This window comes from Rousettus aegyptiacus, unplaced genomic scaffold, assembly GCF_014176215.1.
Source record: "Rousettus aegyptiacus isolate mRouAeg1 unplaced genomic scaffold, mRouAeg1.p scaffold_m13_p_1, whole genome shotgun sequence".
NCBI classification, from domain to species: Eukaryota; Metazoa; Chordata; class Mammalia; order Chiroptera; family Pteropodidae; genus Rousettus; species Rousettus aegyptiacus.
Window position 1 is genome coordinate 154,638,478 of NW_023416284.1, and position 16,144 is coordinate 154,654,621.

The following is a 16,144-nucleotide window of genomic DNA, read 5'->3' on the forward strand; positions in this document are numbered from 1 at the left end:
TGGTATTTCAATGCTAATCTGCATTCTTTTTTGTGTAATAATGCTTGCTTATGTATTTATGGTACTTTATATGTAGAAATTATAAGTTGTTGGCATTTGATATATGTATATTCATGCTAGACATCTGAGAAGACGAGTATAGATTTTAGTAATCTTCTTGGTGGTCCGAATTGGAACTTTTAGTTATATGAGGAATTTTATGGTCCTCACAGTGTGTGCTACATATTTCACAGGAGCATACAATTACTCAATAAAAAAAAATTTTAAACTTCTCCAGATTAAAAGTGAAGATGTGTTTCATTAGTTGGTACTCAGTCTTCATCTTTAGGCTGTTCAATTCTATCAAAATGTATTCATATAAACTTTATATCTCCCACAGGGCCAATGATAATCATGGACCAACAGATTTTCCCAAGACTCTGAGCTCAGCTTCCACATGTAACTTGGGAAGAGAAGCCATGAGGGCTAAAAATGGAAAGATTGCTAGCAACAGCAATCAGTAGGACCAAAATTAGGGAAAATAGATTGTGCTAAACGATTCCTAAGAAAGAGTTTATTTTGCTGAGAAGTCTTTCTGAGTTATTTTTTATATTATATGCATTTTTCTTATGATACTTTTATCTACTTACAATCATAACAAAGCTTATTGTTAAGAAGATAGTTTATAATTTTGTTTAAGAATTACAAAGCCAGTTTAAAGCACACAATTTTTTTTATCAATATGACACATATTAATAAATAAAAAAATATCAAATCAAGATTTTAAAATGACAGACGCAAGAAGTTAAAAGGATAATCTCTGTCACCAAGGCAACTATCCTGATTCTTTTAGATGACAACCCAGTTTATTAAATTATTATGAGGCTTGTGGATTTCAAGAATGGCTTTTATCATTATGTTTTCTCTATATATCTCACAAGCACTAAACAATATAAATGCATTCTTATAACTTTTCTCATTCTAATATTAAAAATTCAAATTATTTATTCATTTGAACATAGAGTCCCTATTTGTAAGATTTTGCCAACTGTGATTAGAACATAAAAGTTTAATTATGATAAATAACCAAGAAAATCTATTTGTCTTTTTAGCGGCTAAGAAATGCTAAGGAAAATATTTTATTGAATTCTAACTATTTTAAATATACATGCCAAATGATGTGTAGGTATTTGTATCTTCTATGATTTTCTGATAATTTTTTCTGTTATATTGGTAATCGAAATTTTTGAAGAAATTACACCACTGACAAACTATTAATGAAGACTATAAAAATAAATATTTTCTCTCCTCTGAAGCACCTAGTGTTTGTGATTCAGTGGGCATATATACTCTAGATATAGTGATAGGTAACTATTAAGAAAAGTTTCCTTCAGGAATGTTAAATCCATAAACAAATGTTTTGGACCTTTATTTTGTTAGGTTTGATTACTTGATAAAATTTTGCAAAACAAGCTGAACTTTTTTCAAAAAAAAAAAATATAGTCTAAGCAATGCATACTAGTGATCCTTAGAAGAAATTTCAAAATAAATATAAGATGATACCTATCCAATATCATTTTTGCCATTAACTCAGGGATCTCGGGTTAATCCATTTTTCCCTTTGAATTTAATTTTTCCTATCTATAAAATGAGATACTATTTCCTACTTGTTCACAAATCAGACAGAAGTAGAAGTGATTACAAATAATACCTTTTATAGGATGATCACTGGTGGAGTTTACAGATTTGGATGAGGTTTTGGCTGTGCTAGTATTGTGTTTCATATTTGATGATATCCTAGACAAAATCAATGTGGCTATATATCAGAATCACCTGGGGAAATTTTAAAATCTGTTCCTGAGATGCTGAACAAACTTAATCAACTGCTATAGTCTCTCACAGTAAGGAAAATATTAGACATCTCCAATTTAAATAAACTCTCAAGTGGTTTTAGAACCATAGTCAGAAGTAGGAACTACTGTCTAGACCAATGTCTCTCAAATTTTAGTGTGCATATGAGTCACCTGGGGATCTTTTTAATGTGTAGATTCTGATTCTTTTGGTCTGGATGGAGCTTAGTTCTGCATTTCTAAGTCATTCCCGGATGATGCTAATGTTGCTGTTCGATGGAGCACACTTCGAGTTGCAAGTTCTACTCCATATGAAACTCTTGGTAAAGTTATTAATAAAAAACATCATAATTCAACCATAAATTATAAAATATTATAGCTGGAAAGAACGTGGACATCTAGCATCTTTGTTTTATAAATGGGAAAACTGAGAGCCACTGAAGTTTAGGGATTTAACCATAGCAGGTTAACAGCAGAACATACATATCTACACATCATGTGTATTCGAGTCTATCTCAGTCATGTTTAAAATGTTCTGTTCAAACAATGAGCGTGCATTATCAATAGTTATTCCAAATGTCTAGGTCAGGGGTATCCCCTGTACCAGTCTGTGGCCTGTTAGTAATCAGGCCTCACAGCAGTGGGAGACCAAATGAAGCTTCATCTATATTTGCAGACACTCCCCAGTGTTAACATCACCACCTCAGCTCCACCTCAGATTATCAGGCATTAGATTCCCATAGGAACGCAGGTCCCTGGTGCCAAAAAGGTTGAGGATTGCTGATCTAGGTCAATGTAGCAGTGATGTTAATTTAGATTACGTTGTATCATTCACAATTTGGTATTTTCTTAGCAGTAAAATTATATAGAAGAGGAGTCACTATACGTAAATAAAACATGCAGTTATCCACTTATCTCCAACTTTCTTCCTTACTGTGTCACAATGCATAATATCATGTATTTTTAGAATTGTTCACTTGTGTTACAATGGTTCTCACCCTGGTTGTGAGTTAGATACATATTGTGGAGATTTAAAAGTACAGCTGCTTAAGGCTCAACCCCTAGAGATTCTGATTTAGTATAACTAGATGGGAGATGATCTGGAATTCCAAATTAAAGACATCTATAGCTTTTCTGCTAGAATCTATTATTGTAACAGAATCTCTCTTTTAGTTCCAGAACCCACTCTTTTCCAGTCTCAATATAAAAAGTTTGGATGATGCTAACTTTGCTTTTTGGTTCCACGGGTGAGTCTATTTGTAGGTGTTAATAAAGTGTGTGTTGCAGGTCCCTGACCAACTGATTGGTTCTTAGATGGGTATGTTACTCAATACAAATCGAGGAAAGTCAACTGCATTGGTTTTGTTAAACTACTTGGGAAAGAGTATAGTATAGGCTTTTCTCCCAAGTTGCTAAAGTACAGTAATTTTGGCCTCAAGAGTCTGGTGATCATAATTACAACTAGGAGAGGAAAACTTGGTTGAGAATTAAGTAAATGAAGGAGATGAAGGAAAGCAGGGTCAGGAACAAAGAGAGGATTTACTGACAACAATAAAATCTGTATCTAGACATCCCTGAGGCCAGTGCTACTCTTATATCTTTCAGTCACTGAAACCAATAAGATATCCTTTCCATTAAGCCAATTTGAAATGGACTTTGTTCTTTTGTGAACAAAATAATTCTAATTAAGACATCATTTGTATCTGATACATAGAATTGAGATTCATTAATAAGATTTCTATTTTTTTTTTTGTATTTTTTAAAAAATTTTTTTGCAAGCTTTTCTAAATGAAATGTATAATCTGGAATAGGCAACACGTTAACTGGAGAGATAATAGTCTGAAATACATTAGACCTAACAGCTTTTCAATCATACACATCTTACTTATCCAATCTTACAGGTAAAAAAAAAAAAAGTAGCAATATTGAGATTATTCTTTCTCTTAACAACAACTACTTAAAACGGTTGGACCTTAGTGAGTTGCCTCAGAGACCATCTTTATGCCCCTTGATGTTGGCACCAAAATCTGATCTTTTGCTTTCTTTGGCCTGTTCCTTCAGGCTCTGATTCTACCATTATTCGCACCATTCTTGTTCTAGTTCTTTCCTTGCTGGAGACAAGCTTTTTCGAGCAGCACAAGCCACTAAAATTGCCTGATTCAGTGGATGCAGAATTCACTATAGCTGCAACTATGCAAGTACTTAAGAAGTAAATCTCTGCATCATTCACCAAGTCTCCCTCGACCTGTGCCTCCTCAGCCATTTTCATTCTGACCTCGCCTCCAAGAACACTGTCTATTCTCTCTTGGCTTTGTAACCCTGTCACTGTTGATCTGATCAACAATGAGAAAGACAAGTAGAAGATAAAGCACTGAGTTCCTTATTCAGCCTGAGGGCAATATACAGCAGTGCAGTTATGAAACCTGAGTTCTAATCTAGACTTATTTAGAGGAGAGGTCCAAAAATAAATGTGTCTACTTAACAATGTTACTAGAACCTACCCAATAACCAATATTCTGAGGCTATGAATTTTAACAAGTTGAGTCACCTTTTCATTCTCCCTGCTTTTCTCACTCACTGTATTTTTCAGAGTCTTCATGTTCAGCCTGGTATAAGCCACTGAAACTGCCAGTAAAGATGAATGCAATAAAATCTCTGGCACAGAAACTCGTCCATCTATCTTACTTCCGATGATGCGACACAATCTTCCGAATGGCCTAATCCTAAAGTCTTGAATATTTATGATGCTCAAATTTCCTGGCTCTTTCTTATTCACCTTGACTGCAAAGAGCTATTGTGGATTTCAATAAAGTAAGAAAAATACACAATGAAAAACTGATTTTAAATTTACTGGGTCCTTTTTGACCTGAGAAGCTTTAAGGCAATTTAAAAATACAACTATAAAGAAGATGTAATTTGTTGTGCTTTAAGTAGAGAAGAGACTCTTTCTCTACTGTTGACATGAATCAGGGACAATCTCACAGAATATCAGCCTTGATGCTTGCACTGAATACACATATTTTTAAATTTGCTTTAAGAATGCTGAATTCTCGATAGTCCCATCAAGACGGCAGAGGAGGTAAATGCTGTACCTCATCTCTGCTCATGACCACATCAAAATTACAATTAAACTAGAGAAAAGTCATCATTGGGAGTCACCCAAAGTCTAGGTGAACATAAGTCTTACAACTGGGGACATAAAGAAGAGGCCACCTTAGAACTGGTAGGAGGGGCAGAGAGCTAAATGGGCTGGTCCCACACCCACGTATGGTGGTTAAAAATCAGGATGGTATCTCAGCTATGGAGGTCTCCATTGGAGGTTCGAGGTATTCCAGCCCCACACCAGGCTTCACAGCCCAGGGCTCCAGTGCTAGAAAGGGGACATCCTCACAACTTCTGGCTGTAAAAAGCAGCAGAGATGGTTGAGTGAGCTGGAGAGCTACAGGAATTTTAGGCACTCCTCTTAAAAGGCCCATATGTAGACTTACTTTGAGGACACTTGCTTGAAAAGTGACAGGAATATATGTCTGGCTTCAGGAAGAGAGCTGAAGGGTCAGCTTTCTACCAGAAAGAAGTCCTAGTGAAGACCACTGTTTCTTTGTTGAGTCCTCCTGCAACCCAGTATGAGACAGAGGTGTGTGCTATATCTGAGTCTCCATCAGTCGTTAGCCCTGCTGCAGTGATTCTCTGAGATCCTGCCCCAACCAACTTGCAGGCCCACCCAAGCCCCTTCCAGAGGATTTTCATACAAATATCTTCTCTTCATTCATGCTGCAGACTCTCCTAAAATATCTCAAAGGTTCACAAAAACCAAACAAACAACATCTGGCCTGTGCATGCACCATACCGCTCATTGAGCAGCCCCAAACCTGGCACTAGCAGCAATAGGCCTCTCTTCTCAGCTTGGCCTCCCTTGGCACCTCCAAGCTCAGAGTAGGTGGTGGCCATTCGTGGATTTCTTGGTGGCTCATGGCAGGTAGCCCCAGGCAGGGCATAGGCTACAGCAGAACTTGGCCTGCAGTGGGGCCCCTCCCAGGAGGCTTCAGGGATCCTGAGGCCAGCATGCCCAGTGGCTGGCTTTGCACCAGCCAGAGTACCATATGAGGATGTATCCAGGGTTGACACACCCAGAGGACAGACTGAGCAAGTACCAGAGCCATGCTAAAGTGAATCCTGCTCCATAGGTTTAGCCCCTGCTCAATAGCTCCTCCGCCATAGATGCCTTTTAGTCTTTGCAACCAATTAGCCCCATTGACATGCAAATAGCAATCAAGGCTCAACCACAATAAGAAGGTACACACAACCCCCACAACAGACACAGCTGGAGCACTGGGCTCAGGTGACCAGGGAGGCTGTGCCACTGGCCCCCACAAAACACCTACTACATATAGGCATGCTGTTAAGACCAAAGAAATAGCAGCCTTACTTAATACGTAGAAACAAATACAGGGAGGCATCCAAATGGGGAGACAAAAAAATATCTCAAATAAAATAATAGAACAAAGCTCCAGAAAAAGAACTGAACAAAATGCAGACAAGCAATATACCAGAAGTAGAGTTCAAAGTACTGCTTGTAAGGACCCTCAATGAACTTAGAGTAGATAAATTCAGTGAGTATTTTGACAAAAAGATAGAAAACATAAAAATGGAGATAGAAAATACTTTTTAAAAATCCAATCAGAAATGAAAAATATAATAACTAAAATGAAGAATAGATTATAGGGAATTAATAGTAGATTCAATAAAGCAGAGGACTCAATCAACCATTTAGAAGATAAGGTAGCAGAAAACATCCAATCAAAACAGAACAAGAAAAAAGAATTCAAAAAAATGAGGAGTTTAAGGGGCCTCTGGACAACCTTTATGTCATAGGGGTACTAAAAGGAGAAGAAAGCAAGGAATCGAAAACCTATTTGAAAAACAAAAAACAACAAAAAACTTCCCTAATCTGTGAAAGAAATGACGTACAAGCCCAGGAACCTCAGAGTGTCCCAAACAAGATGAACGCAAACAGGCTCACACCAAGCCACATCATAATTAAAATTCCAAAGGTTAAAAACAAAAAGAGAATCTTTAGGTCTAATTTTTATTTATCAATTAGAGTTGACATTCAATATTACTTTATATTAGTTTCAGGTGTACAATATAGTGGTTAAACATTTATATAATTTTTGAACTGATACTCCCGATTAGTCTAGTACCCACCTGGCACTATATCTAGTTATTACAATATTATTGACTATATTCCCTATGCTGTACTTCACTCCCCATGACTATTTTGTGACTACCTATTTGTACTTTTTAATTCCTTTACCTTTTTTAACCAGTCTCCCAATCCCCCTCGCATCTGGCAATCACCAGTTTATTCTCTGTATCTATGAGTCTGTTTTTGTTGTGTTTGTTCATTTATTTTTAAAGGGAGAATTTTAAAAGTGACAAGAGAAAGACAGTTAGTGAACTACAAGGGAGCTCCTGTGAGACTTTCAGCTGATTTCTCAACAGAAACTTTGCAGGACAAAAGGGATTGGCATGAAATATTAAAGTGATAAAAAGCAAGGACCTACAACCAAGATTACCCTACCCAGTAAACTATCATTTAGAATTGAAGGACAGATAAAGAGCTTCCCAGAGGAGAAAAAGCTAAAAGAATTCATCAACACCAAACCAGTTACAAGAAATCTTAGAGGAACTCAAAGAAAGAAGAAGATGGAGAAGAAAGAGAAGAAGAAGAGAGAAGAGGAGGAGGAGAAAAAGGAGGAGGAGTAGGAGGAGGTAAAAATCAAATTATAAATAATAAAATGGCAATAACTACAAATCTATCAACAATTACTTTAAACGTAAATGGATTAAATGCTCCAAACAAAAGACAGGGTAGCTGAATGAATAAGAAAATAAGTCCCTTACATATACTGTCTATAGGAGACTCACTTCAGAGTGAAAGACACACACAGGCTGAAAATAAAGGGATGGAAAAAGATATTTCATGAAAATTAAAATACACCAAAAAAAAAAAAATGCTTGGGTAGCAATACTTATACCATACAAAATATTTTAACACAAAGACTATAACAAGAGACAGGAAAGACCCAGCAATCCTACTTCTGGTTATTTATCCAAAGACACTACTTTGAAGGGACATATGAATCCATATGTTCATTGCAGCATTATTTACAATAGCCAAAATATAGAGGCAACCTGAGTGTTCATCAATGGATGAATGGATAAAGAGGTGGTACATGTACACAATGGAATATTACTCAGCCATAAAAAAAAAAAGAAAAATCTTGCCATCTGTAACAACATGGATAGAACTAGCAAGTATTATGCTGAGTGGAGTTAGTCAGACTGAAAAAGACAAAAGCCATATTTTTTCACTTATGTGTGGAAACTAAAAAACAAATTAAAAAAATAAACAAAACAGAAATAAACTGATGGATACAGAAAACTATTTAATGGTAGCCAAAAGGGAGGGGGATTGGGGGGCTGAGTGAAAAAGGGGAAGGGATTAAGTATAGATTGGTAGTTACAAAACAGCTATGGGATGCAAAGGAATATAGCCAATAATATTGTAATAACTATGTATGGTGTCAAATAGGTACCGGATTTTTCAAGGTGTTCACTTTGTAAGTTATATAAATGTCTAATCACTGTATTGTACTTCTTAAATTAATATAATATTGTATGGCAACTCTAATTGAAAAAAATTTTTAATTATTATAAAAAAGAATACTAGATTCTGTGTGTGTGTGTGTGTGTGTGTGTGTGTGTGTTGGTGAGCTTGGATTTATCCTGGAGTATTTATAAATAAGATAATTAAAAATAATTTTGCATAAAAATAGTTTATTTGCAATATGATTACTATTATTCATATTTCATCATCTTTCCATTCAGTTTGTATCAGTTCGTATATGATCACTTCCTATAAAGATTTATTTCCATTATCAAATATGCAATGTCCAAATTGTTTTATCTCATTTGCTATCTCAATTGCTCATTTATTTATCAAGCTCTTAAATATGGTCTTCTCAGTACATTATACTAAATAAGGTGATTTTTTTTTTTACTCTATTGCAATTATTTTGGCTATAGAATATCATGTTACATTGATCCTAATATTAGTAAGAAATAATTACCTTTATGAGCAATATCATATAAAAGCTTTGTTTATTTAATTCCTGATGTAACAAACTTTTATTATCAGCCTTCACAAATTTCGTAAGTAAAGACTTAATGCATTGTTTGGCATGTGGAAAACACTTCAAAAAGATTTATTGAGAACTACATTTGTTGAAGGGATAAAACATGTCAGCGTTTCTAAATAGTGATTACCTAAGGATACACATTATTGACCATACTGGACTCTTAAACCTCCATCCTTTATTCTGACTCAGAATCCTAGGATCATACAGAATACAAAATGTGCACTTTCTATTATAATGACTTTAATTTTTTTACTTTGACATTTCCTTAGAGAATTTTGGAATACCGCATGTCCTTCCATATGTTGAAGATAACAGCTACAATTTTTCATCACAAGTTAAAATATAGCAAATAACTTACAGATTATTGTAAATTTTGACATTTAAAAATAAAATTGCTACATTTCTTTAAAAAATTGGATTTACTCTAAGTACTGAATTATGAGACTTCATTATCGATTTAAAGTACATACCAACAAGCTCTTTGTTAACATTTGGAAATTTTACATCATTCCCCTATCTCGCTGAATTTATATTTTTATTGCGGCTCCCTCACAAAATTTTATTCAAGAGCAATATATTTTTATCCTGGAATTTTTTCTTGATTATACCATCATGCTTCTTTAAAAAAGAATGTGTACATGTTGAAATATAATTTTTTTATATCTTGTGATTATAAGAATAACAGTTATTCTCAGAAATTTTCATACAAATTATTAAATCTAAAAAGTAAAATTTTATTAGAAAGGAATCTCTTTACAAGATGCATAAAGCTTTAAAAATTTCTTATATCAGTTACTAGATATGATTTACAGATGGAATTAGGTAAGATTCAGCAACATATACAATTCTATATGTTGTGCACTGTTAAAGATACAAATGTTAAGAAGTCTTATGAACATATATGCATGCATACATATGCATGTACATGTATCCATATCTACAAAAAAGCAAGTGCACACACACATATACACAGATGACAATTTTATTATGATAATGTTATTCAATTTTTTTTTATCTCCTTCCAAGTAATGTTAAAATGACATAGGGAATCAACAAGAAATTTATTCTGAATAATTTCTCAACTCAGTAATTGAGTAACACTACCTTCAATTTTGCTGGAAACAAAGATTTGAAAATCAAATCAAATATTTTTAACAACTATTATTCTAGATTATAAGAAAATACTTCTTAAACCACAATTTTTCAATATGAGAATGTAGAAAATAATTCATCATAAAATAGGAAGAAGCTGCTAGTATCTCTTCCCTAATAATAATATTAAAATATGCTTTTAAATGTATTGTATGATTAGAAATATTTTGTAAAATATTACATATTACTTTAAAACTCTCATTGCCTACCTGACTCTACAAAAGAAAACTTATAAATTAAAATAATACATAGCCCTTAAAGTATTTTAACTAATGAGCATTGCTGACAAGTTTTAAAGAATTCTAAACTATTTAATAGTTTTTCTTTTGATTTGATGAATCAAGGCAATAATTTAAGAAACAATAATTAAACAGCTTTGTGTGGATTTGCAATTTGTGTTAATCATTTCATGAAACTTAATTTTAAAATAATCCCACTGGGAAATTCAAATCAAAAGGAGAGAACAGATTCTTTATTAAAGGCCAGATTTTGATTTATGGAACATATCTTAATTCTTAAAGAATTAAGTTTATAAGCGTAAGTAAAAAATAAATCATTATTTCTTTTTCCCTCTTCTATTTCTAATTGGAATAGACATATGCACAAGCTGTTATTTCCAGGTAATGACTAGTAACTAATTAGCTTAAACATTGGGTATATTCTAGGCACTACCCATTGGAAATCAGATATAAAAAGACCGTTTCTGACCTCAAGAAGTCAATAAACTAATCTAGAATCTCTCAACCTGACTTTATGGCTGAAGTATGTATTGCGTTCTTGGGTTCTCCTCATGGCTTTGTGAGTCTGGAAACTTGTCTTTTCTCCTCTCAATAGCTTTATAAATACTTTCATTTATGGATGGCTATGTCACAATTGGGTTTCACTGGTTTAGCCCTCCTTTGTTGGACAATTTACAAATTCATATTTTTCAAAGTAGCATATACTAAGTGGATTTTTACCCCAGATAGTGAGGTGATCATTATAAGCTCAGGCAAGGCTGAAGCTCCAAATTTGGATCCTACTGTTTGCATCTACAGTAGTTCTGGAAAGATAGCAACAGAAGCCAGCAAGTTATCCAGCGGAGATATTCCCAAGTTTCTGCTGCTAAACATGTGCAGCAATAATTACAACATTCCAATTATATCAACTCCGTCTTATTTTCTCAAGCACACTAAATGCACCTCAAAATAGTATCCCTTGCTCCCTATCGATGCTTCCAGTCATAATTCCTACTCCTTCCTGTAAAAACTACTGTCCCTCTGAGGCTCTTGCCCCATATCTATATCCCTTTTTCCTAGTCTTACTTCTCCCATCTTTAAGATTTGTCACCATTACATTCAGTCACTGAGACTTTAGCTATTCTCGCAAAGAATCCCTCCTAGCACATTCACATAACTCAAATCCTTCCAGGATGGCATGTGATACATACTGACTGGATATACCATCTGTCCAAAGTTATTATTCTCCACCCTGTCTCAGCCACATTTTCCTATAACTGTTACCTAGAAATAAAAAAAATAATAATATTGAAGATAAAATAAGAAGAAAAAGGAGAAAAACTTTAAATCAATAAATCTGGCCATGGTAAGAGGGAAGGTCAAGGACATCATCTTCTTGTGCCATTTCCAAAGCTACGGAAATCACCCTTCATTCCCACAAATCCAACTTACATTGATCTGTGTGTGGATGGATTCTCACATCTACTGAAGAAATCATCAATTAAGTAATTTAACATTACCATATGAGAAAAAAATTTTTCCAAAGGTGAAAAAACACCAACCTTTTTTTTTCAAGGGAGGCTCTTCTATTTCTCCTAAACCAAGACAAGAACAGTAAATTAGAAAAACGTTTAACATAGCATAATATTGTTTCTTTATTTTAAAAAATCTATCAGTTTTGATGATAATAATCCTCATATTACTTTGCTTCCCAAATTCCAATTTTTTAAGTATAAACTTTGTTTATGTATATTTATTTGAAATAGTTTTACTTTTATGAGTTCAATGAAATTGTGGCAGTGATCCAAATTACACACTATAGTTCATATATCACTTTCATTTCAGTTCATCTTGACCTTTCACTGGGGCCAAACAAATACAAATTCAGACAAAGTCATAAAAACAGCTATAATAATCAGCTTTTCTGAAAGTCAAGGTCGAATACATGATGTCTGATGACCAAGATGACCTCAAAAAATCTCGTCTACAAGATAGAATCAAAATGTTTTGTTCTTTTCACATCTACTCAGTAGTAGTTTATGTATGGTTTGAGTTTATTTCCTTTTATTTATTAATATATATGAGAGAGTGTATACGTTAGTTGCATAATTTTTGTTACATTTAGAATGTGTCCTTCCATTCTACACCTATATTTGATTCAATAAATTTACTTTTGATTGTAATTTTAGTAGGATTTCTTTCTACTATTTGACTAATATGACTTATGTATATAAAACATTTGTATGTATTATTTCAGTCTTTCTAAGAATAACTTGAGAAAAATAGCTACTATTTTTCCCTGAAAAAGTATACTTAATACTTACTAAGTAATAAGGACATAATAGTAGTACTTATTAAGACATTCTACTATAATACTACCCTAACGGTATCATTTAATTTTGATATCTTTGCCATAAGGGCAGATAAGCTATAAGATGAAAGGTAAATGAGGCCAATTTACTGAGTTTGGCATCCTACACTGTTAGCACTTAGAAGTGTATTCATTTTGTTTTAGCCTGACCCAAATACTCAGTTGTGCTTAAACTTAAGCAAACCACTGTAATGCATGTCTTATATTGGTCCCAGCAGCTAGATATATCTCTAGGCTCTTTGTACCTTTATCAGTATCCTCGTCCCCATCATCGTCATCTTCTTCATCACCCTCAGATGAGATGATATCAGACAACAAAGAAAAGAAGCCGTAGACCCAATCCATCGTTTCCTCCACAGCATGATGTACAAATTTTATAGGATCTGAACCAATTTTGGAAATCGAGCTTGCTAAAAGTAATTAAAAGAATAAACTTTTATAATCATTCCCAAAGAAACCAAGAAAAGCTACTTTTTCTGATTTGTTCTTTTGACTAAATGAATATACCTATAAATTTTGTCATAGTATGGATATGTACTCAATTAAAAAGAAAAATTATTGGGTAACTGTATCCAAACACTATGGGGTAATTGAGAATGAAGTTGCCCTTGAGCAGTTTATAATTTAAATAAAAGTTTAATATAGGAAGATCAGAAATAAATTAAAATAGTGTATACTTATGCTATCCAAATTGCAATGTATACTCTAAGTTTGGATGGTCAGGAACAGAAGAAATTACGATTGGCCCATATTGTACTGGAAAGCATCATGGAGAAGATGGCTATGTAAATTTTTAGATGAACAGTAAGTTCCTAGTTGTCTTAAATAATTGTGACTAAAGTAAAAGTGATAAGTCTATTTATTATCATTTGAGATACATCAGGAAAATTCTGGAATTTTAAAGGTAGTGATCATATCAAGCTCCAGCTAGCTTCAATTGGTTTATCTTTGTTAGACATCCTAGTATCTAAAAACAAAAAATATTTGAACTTCTAGTAAATTTAATGGATAAAATTTAAAAAAAATAATAAAGTCTGTAAATCTTTCCTTTTTTATTTCCTAGGAGATATAAACTCCTTGCAGAGTGAGAGATTAAATATTAAAAATGCAAGCAATTAGACATATTAGGAATTTCCAAAATGTTGTTGTTCTCATTCAAATTACATGAAAATGTCTCTGAAGGAGTAAGTATAGACTTTAAGATCTGATTGAAGAGGTTATCCATCTAGAAATGTGTATAAATTGCACCTGATTTTTCATTAATCTATAATTAAATTTTAGATTTATGTTTTCCTTAACTTTAAAAGCTATTTTAGCTTTTTGGAGATTCTTCTCCCTTTGATATCTTAAGAGACTAGAATTATGCCAACATACTATATTATCTAAAGGTTAAGTACTCCAAAATTAGGCTTTTACTCTAATCATGCTAGGAAGTCATTGGAAAGTTTGAGCAGAGGAATGAAGTGATTTGAATTATGTAATGGCATTTGCTGTGCTGAGGATTGAAAGAATGCCAGGTTGGAAATAGAGAGATCAGAAAGGAGCCAAATGAAATAATCCAGAAGAAAGATTATAGTAATTTCTCTCAGAATTTTAAGTGTGTGTAATGAGATGTGGTCAGATTCTCAATGTATTTAAAAGATAGAATTAAGAATAGAAACTTACAATTTGGCTGTAAGATGTAGAGAAAGAGATAGGTACCGGTTAACTTCAAGGATTTTGGTATGAGAAACTGTAATGATAGCAATGCCATTTATTGAAATGGAAAGGACTAGTGAAAGCAGGAGGTTTTTTTAGGGGGTGGGGGATAGTATATAAGTAACTGAGTTTTAGACTTGTCATACTTGAGTTGCCTTTTATACACCTATATGGAGATATAGACATTTGTATAGCTTAATATGACCTACAAAAGAGAAGTCCTCACAGGAGATAGAAACTTGGGAGTTCAACAGATGATGGAAGGTATTCAAAGAAATGGCACTGAATGTAGTCAGGAAGGAGGGGGATCCAGGAACACTCCAACATTTAGAAGATAGGAATAAGTCAGAGAGATGGGGAGGGACCAGCTATGGATTCTGAGAGAGGTGAGAGAGAAGTAGAAATAAAGATAGAAATAGGAAAAAAGAAGAGAGAGAGAAAGAGAGAGAGAAAGAGAGAGAGAGGCAGAAAGAGGAGTGTAATGTACTAGCTATTAAGTGAGAAAATTGTTTTGAGGAGGATAGAATGCTCAACTGGCAAATGTAATTGATAGATGAAATGAGAATAGACCTTTAGATGTAATGATGAGAATGTCATTGGTAATCTTCAAAGGGCAGTTTCAGTGGAATGCATCAAGGATAAATGGAAAGGATTTAGAGACAGTTGAGTATATTTTACTGTAAGGTAAATGAGAGATTGGGCAATTATCAAAGAAGGATTAGAATAATAGTAGGTTTTCTGTTGCTGACACTGTTAAAGAGGGAAGAACATTCCATTTTCATGCTGATGGGTAAGACCCCATAGAAATAGGGAAAATAATATGAGAGGAGGTTCCTGGGGAAAATTCTTAATTTTATGTTCATCTCAGGAGATTCACACTCCATCTAAAGATGACCAGATACAAAATGCTGGTCTCAGGCAAATCTATCTCCATATTCAGTGACATCGTAACTTTACATTTAGGGCTTTATTTTACTGTATTCTGGAGAGTTTCATGTCAGAAAGATATGGTAGTTTGAATGATTAGATTAAACCTTAGAAGAGGAAACAAAATGGAATTTTATAATTGCAATTGGAAAATTTTAAACAATTATGTGTAAGGAACTGAATTGTACAGACATCATTAAAGACATTTTGACACTAGTATATTTTGTATCTAATGGAAAAATACTACAAATGGGGTTTTTATGATATGAATAGATTGCAATCAGTTACCCTTTCCTTTTCTTTCTAAGTGTTCACTGAGGAATATAACAATAAAATCCAACAAAATAGATAGCAGTTTAATTATTCATATGCTTAAACGTACTATATATAATCTGCAGACATGTATATTGCTTGGCTCATTTTAAATAGTCAAATAAGACTATTTCCATGAAGTCAGTGTTGTTGCCTTGAGACCCGCTTCTGATTTTCAGCCATGTAGACAACAACTTTGAAAAGATAGATATATAAAAATATAGATTATATAAAAATATCTTGATAGTAATCCTCAAATTGATTCTCATTCCTTTTCTCAGACATCATATCCAAATTATATCAATGAGAATAATATTTTATCATGCAACTAAAGTTTTTAGTATCTTCTTTTTAAAGATATAGTGAAGTACTTTCTTACCTCCGTATTTCCATAACTTAAATTACATACATTACAATAAGTATCATCATAAAAAT

General features: G+C 33.5%; 1 protein-coding gene across 2 annotated transcripts in view; it reads right to left on the minus strand.

The window, feature by feature from the left end:
* Positions 1 to 16,144, minus strand: part of TRDN (triadin) — a 227,335-nt gene that overhangs the window by 150,831 nt on the left and 60,360 nt on the right. For both annotated transcript variants that reach the window (XM_036221435.1, XM_016154083.2), the window contains exons 3-4: positions 13,018 to 13,182; positions 11,964 to 11,996 (exon numbers count right to left, since the gene is read on the minus strand). In XM_036221435.1, coding sequence (XP_036077328.1) covers positions 11,964 to 11,996; positions 13,018 to 13,182 — 198 coding nt within the window. The remainder of the gene's footprint in view (positions 1 to 11,963; positions 11,997 to 13,017; positions 13,183 to 16,144) is intronic.